This window comes from Gossypium hirsutum, chromosome A10 (assembly GCF_007990345.1).
Source record: "Gossypium hirsutum isolate 1008001.06 chromosome A10, Gossypium_hirsutum_v2.1, whole genome shotgun sequence".
Lineage (NCBI taxonomy): Eukaryota > Viridiplantae > Streptophyta > Magnoliopsida > Malvales > Malvaceae > Gossypium > Gossypium hirsutum.
In genome coordinates this window covers 64,340,913-64,345,156 of record NC_053433.1, presented here as the reverse complement: position 1 = coordinate 64,345,156, position 4,244 = coordinate 64,340,913, and the positions used below count along the sequence as shown (strand labels likewise).

General features: G+C 31.4%; 1 protein-coding gene across 2 annotated transcripts; it reads right to left on the bottom strand.

Moving 5' to 3' along the window:
• Window positions 1–210: 210 nt before the first annotated feature.
• LOC107897009 (protein SULFUR DEFICIENCY-INDUCED 2) lies at window positions 211–3,188 on the bottom strand. 2 transcript variants are annotated; one of them, XM_016822335.2, is made up of 4 exons: window positions 2,874–3,188; window positions 2,330–2,542; window positions 1,444–1,599; window positions 211–1,306 (listed from the first exon to the last, which is right to left on the bottom strand). In XM_016822335.2, the coding sequence occupies exons 1-4, from the start codon at window positions 2,979–2,981 to the stop codon at window positions 896–898; spliced, it is 888 nt and encodes a 295-aa protein (XP_016677824.1). In that variant the 5' UTR covers window positions 2,982–3,188; the 3' UTR covers window positions 211–895. The 2 variants fall into 2 exon arrangements, with proteins under 2 accessions (XP_016677824.1, XP_016677823.1); XM_016822334.2 differs by having other exon boundaries at window positions 1,444–1,602; window positions 2,874–3,150.
• Between the last annotated feature and the right edge of the window lie 1,056 nt (window positions 3,189–4,244).

Genomic DNA, 4,244 nt, shown 5'->3' with positions numbered 1-4,244 from the left:
AAATTTTTTTTTAATATCTAAATTTAATAATTTTAAAAATTATATATAATACATTTAATATCTGACAACCAAATTTAACAATGATTTGATAAAAATATTATTGAATTTGAATTTTCATAATTTTGTTAATAAAGTGAAGTTAGTATTAATTAATTTATTAAATAGAATTTTAATAGTTGTAATTTTTTCAAGTATCGCATCAAAAACAAATGTTAAAATTTTCTTCTTGTGGCATTAGGTATACATTTATACATTCCCGTGTTGAATGATATGATAGGGTAAGAGTTAAAAGCCAAAAGGACCTCCATCCCCTTTCCTACTCCAAACACAATACATTCTCTATTTTAGCTCATTCTTTATTGTCTCGGCATCTTCAACATAAATGCCTTGCTTTCTAGGGAGCTGCAAATTAACCATGAATATCATACTCACTTGCAAAAATCAATTCAGTCATGCCATTATTTTCTCCATTGCAATCCCAAATCATACAGCTGTGCTGCCATCCGTGAACTATTAATGGTGCAAAAGGAGGATCAACAACAGGCACAGCTCTCCATACCAACCAGTGTTCAACTCGTATTCTTATACGCCAGCAGTATCCCACATGCACCACGCTCTTCCCACACTACTTACCTGCCAACAAACTTGTTTCATTATTTAGAACTACATGCTAAAGAGCATCATCTTCTTGCAGAAGTCGCCAAACTAACTCAAACAGGCCAACTAAGGTCCAAATCTTCATATGGTTTTGCTTATTTAGCAGTTACTGCTCCTAGTTCCACTAGGCTACATACATGGCGCCTTGTTACAAAGGCACTCCTGAAGAAAGTAACTGTCTCTAGCACACTCGTCAATATACAAACGGTTCTGGCGGAAGCATAAACAATCCATAAAATCAACAGGCTAACTGATCTCTGAACGAAGAGATTTCTTCGAATATAGGAAGCCTCCTTGATCTGTATGAAGTCCATTGGCTCATCAACTGGTCAATACCTTCTGCTAGGAAAGTATCTTCTGAATTCAACCCTATTGCAGTAGAAGCTATTGATATGAGCTGTTCTGACTCCAATTCCTGTAGCAGCTCCTTCACACGGTTTCTTGATTTGGGATCCCCAGATCCTGGAAGTTTACCATGTATTACTTCCTTGAGAACGGATTGTGCTTCAATGTAACGTGCTTGCTTGATCAGACACTGGCAGAGGTTGCAAGCCTTGTTTGCATCAGGGTCGATTATCTGAGCTTTACGATAAACCACTTCTGCTGCTAAATAGTTCTCTTGCTGCATGTATGCCCAACCCAAGTTTCCCTGCATTACACATTTACCATTTTATTTTATTTTTTGATAATGATGAAGCAGAGAAACTGAAGACAATCTTGGAAAAATTAGAGAATTGCTGAAGAAGATACAAATGGAGAAATAACTGATGAGAAGATTTTAAGTACCAATATTCTAGAGGTCTCTTGCTTGACAGTAACTTGGAACTTCTTCCCATGGGACCGTGCTGTCTTAGTAGGCTTTCCATTGAAAGCCTCACCCTGGTAAATCATTCTAAGCTTCTGTTTCAATAATTGTATCTGCTCTTCAATTCTTCCACATTTCTGCTTTTGTACTCAGTATGAGGAATTTATAATAAGTATATATATGAAGACAATGAAAGCAAGGAGATAATCCCTACATCTAAATTTGTTAAGAACAGTTAACTAAAACATTTCTTGATTTCATTATGAGAGAAAGAGAATGACACAACTAAACCACGCAGTTGAACTGGATTTTGCATTTCACCTTGGCAAACAAACAGTATTAGCAAAAATTGTTTCAGGATTTCTTACCTAGTATTATCTTATTAATTTAGCTCATTAAAATTATTAACTTGAAAACAACCCAAGATTTACCTGGTTGGTTTGAGTCCCAGTATCTACAATCCTTTCTCCTATTTGTTGTATCAAAAAATAAAACTATCACTATGAGAAGACTCAACATAACTATAGTTTGTTGAACTTTGTTCTTTAGGCCTCACTTCTCATCAACTTCAGCTTTTTAACTTTATTGATTCTTCAATGTGATTTTGGGACTCATTGTGCAAGTATTAAGGGCAAATGCTTAAATGCCCACGAATTATGGAGGAACAATTTAGTCATTGTTATTGAAATTTTCATCTATTTCTATCGTTAAAAACTGATACTTATGCTTCAACATAAACATAAACTACTGTTAGTTAAATAGTTGACAAAAAAACCGATTTGCTACAGGAGCCTAATGGTACTTTAGCTAAAATATCATGAATACTGCCATATAGACAGACATTGTCAAGTAATATACTAGACTGACCTTATACAAGTCAATGAGGACATTGTCAAGTGATTCTTGAGCTTGCTTGGAGCAGCGGTCCCTGAAAGACTTAATGGCTTCAATGGCTTCTTCAGCTCTATCCTGCTGTTTCATAACCACTGCCATGTCCTTCAGTGCGCTGTCCACTCTATCTCCTGCATTTATCGCCTTCCAAAACAATACTATGGCGCCTTCTGGATCTTTATCTACTAACTGCAGTAGATTGGGATTAGATATGACACCAAATTCATCCAAACAAATCATTCACTTTCCTTAACATTTATCAGAAATTAAATGCAACATATGCGAATTAGGAAGGACAACTGAATAAGCCAATCTCAATTAAATGGATAAAGACCATTCACTAATAAGCAAGTAATCTATGATAATAATAAGAATCCTTATTTAATCTAATTGCGGTACCCCCTGCATAGTAATTTAGTATTGCACCCAAGGGTTTTTTAGTAATTGCAAAAACGAAAGAGTAACTGAAGAAAGAGGGACATATACGTGTAAATATAGGAAGATACATGTATAATAATACCTGAACATGTTTAGCTCGAACGTAAGGAGAGTCCCCAGGAGGAAGCTTGTGAAAGACATGGAAATGAGATGGATGCAGATGGGCTTCTATCTGGTTTCTCTCCTTCATTTCTTCTTCTTTGAATTTGAGGAAACAAAAAGAAAGGGAAGATTTTAGAGAAATTTTCTTCTTTCAATGGCAGAAGAACAAAAGAGGAATGAATGAGATCCTAAATACCTGTTATGGTGTGGGGAAATGAACCTGTATGTATATCCATCCAGGTTCAATCTTATTTGTTTCGACACTTGGCATTTTTTATTTATTTCTTTTAACTTTCTCCAAACAGGGTTTGCCCTATGCTGTGGGTTTTGTTTTAATATTTTATTAATAGAAGATTACTTAGACCATGGCTTTTTTTAATGTAACAAATAAAATATTATTTCCTATTTTAGGTGTATCCAAATATTTTGAGTAAATTAATAAAATACTTAATTATGCTTTTAATTTTATTTTGATTATTTAACTATTAATTTTTTTGGTTTAGTCCCTCAACCTTTTAATATCAAATATTTTAGTCACTCTTACATTAATTACTACTAGATAAGTGATGAAAAGCTGATATGAGCACTTTTTTAATTGACTTAATAACAAATTTAACTCTTTAAATTTTATGTATTTTATCAAATTTATCCAAAACCTAAAAATTCAAAAAATTTAACCCTCATTGTTTTTAATTTTTTTTATTTTAGTTCTAATTCTTATTTTTTTAAAATAAATTTAGTCTTCAATATTTACAAAATTTTTCAATTTAGTTCTAATTCTAAATGTTTAAAAAAAGGAAAATATTTTTTAAAAATATTTATTTTTGGATAAAACTGTAAAAATAATTTAAAAATCTAAAAAGTATAAATAAATTATAAATCAAAAATCAAAACATAGGCATTAAAAATAAAAAAAAATACAATATATATATCAAATAATTCAAAAAGAAATTAACACAAATTAGATTGATGAGTATTAGAAATAGATGAAGTTGAATATCCCCATGAGACATAAAATCAATAAGGTTATCTCCATTGATTTAGTTCAACTCGTGTTTTCAATTTTTGGACTAGATTTTTTAAGACTTTAGTCGTTTAACTGAATAATTACACTATCTAAGTTTAGAAGTTATTGATAACATGTTCAAGTTGGAAAAAACAACGCGAAAATTTTTTTTCAAGGTTTTTTTATTTCTTGAAAGATCTCACATTGTGTTGTTTTCTCTACTCAAATATTAGGTCTCTATATATTTTAAAAATAAGAAAAATTTTAAAATAATTGTTTTGTAATAGTCTAAAAAATTGTTATTTTTTTAGACATATTTAATTAAATAATATGATATTAATTTGA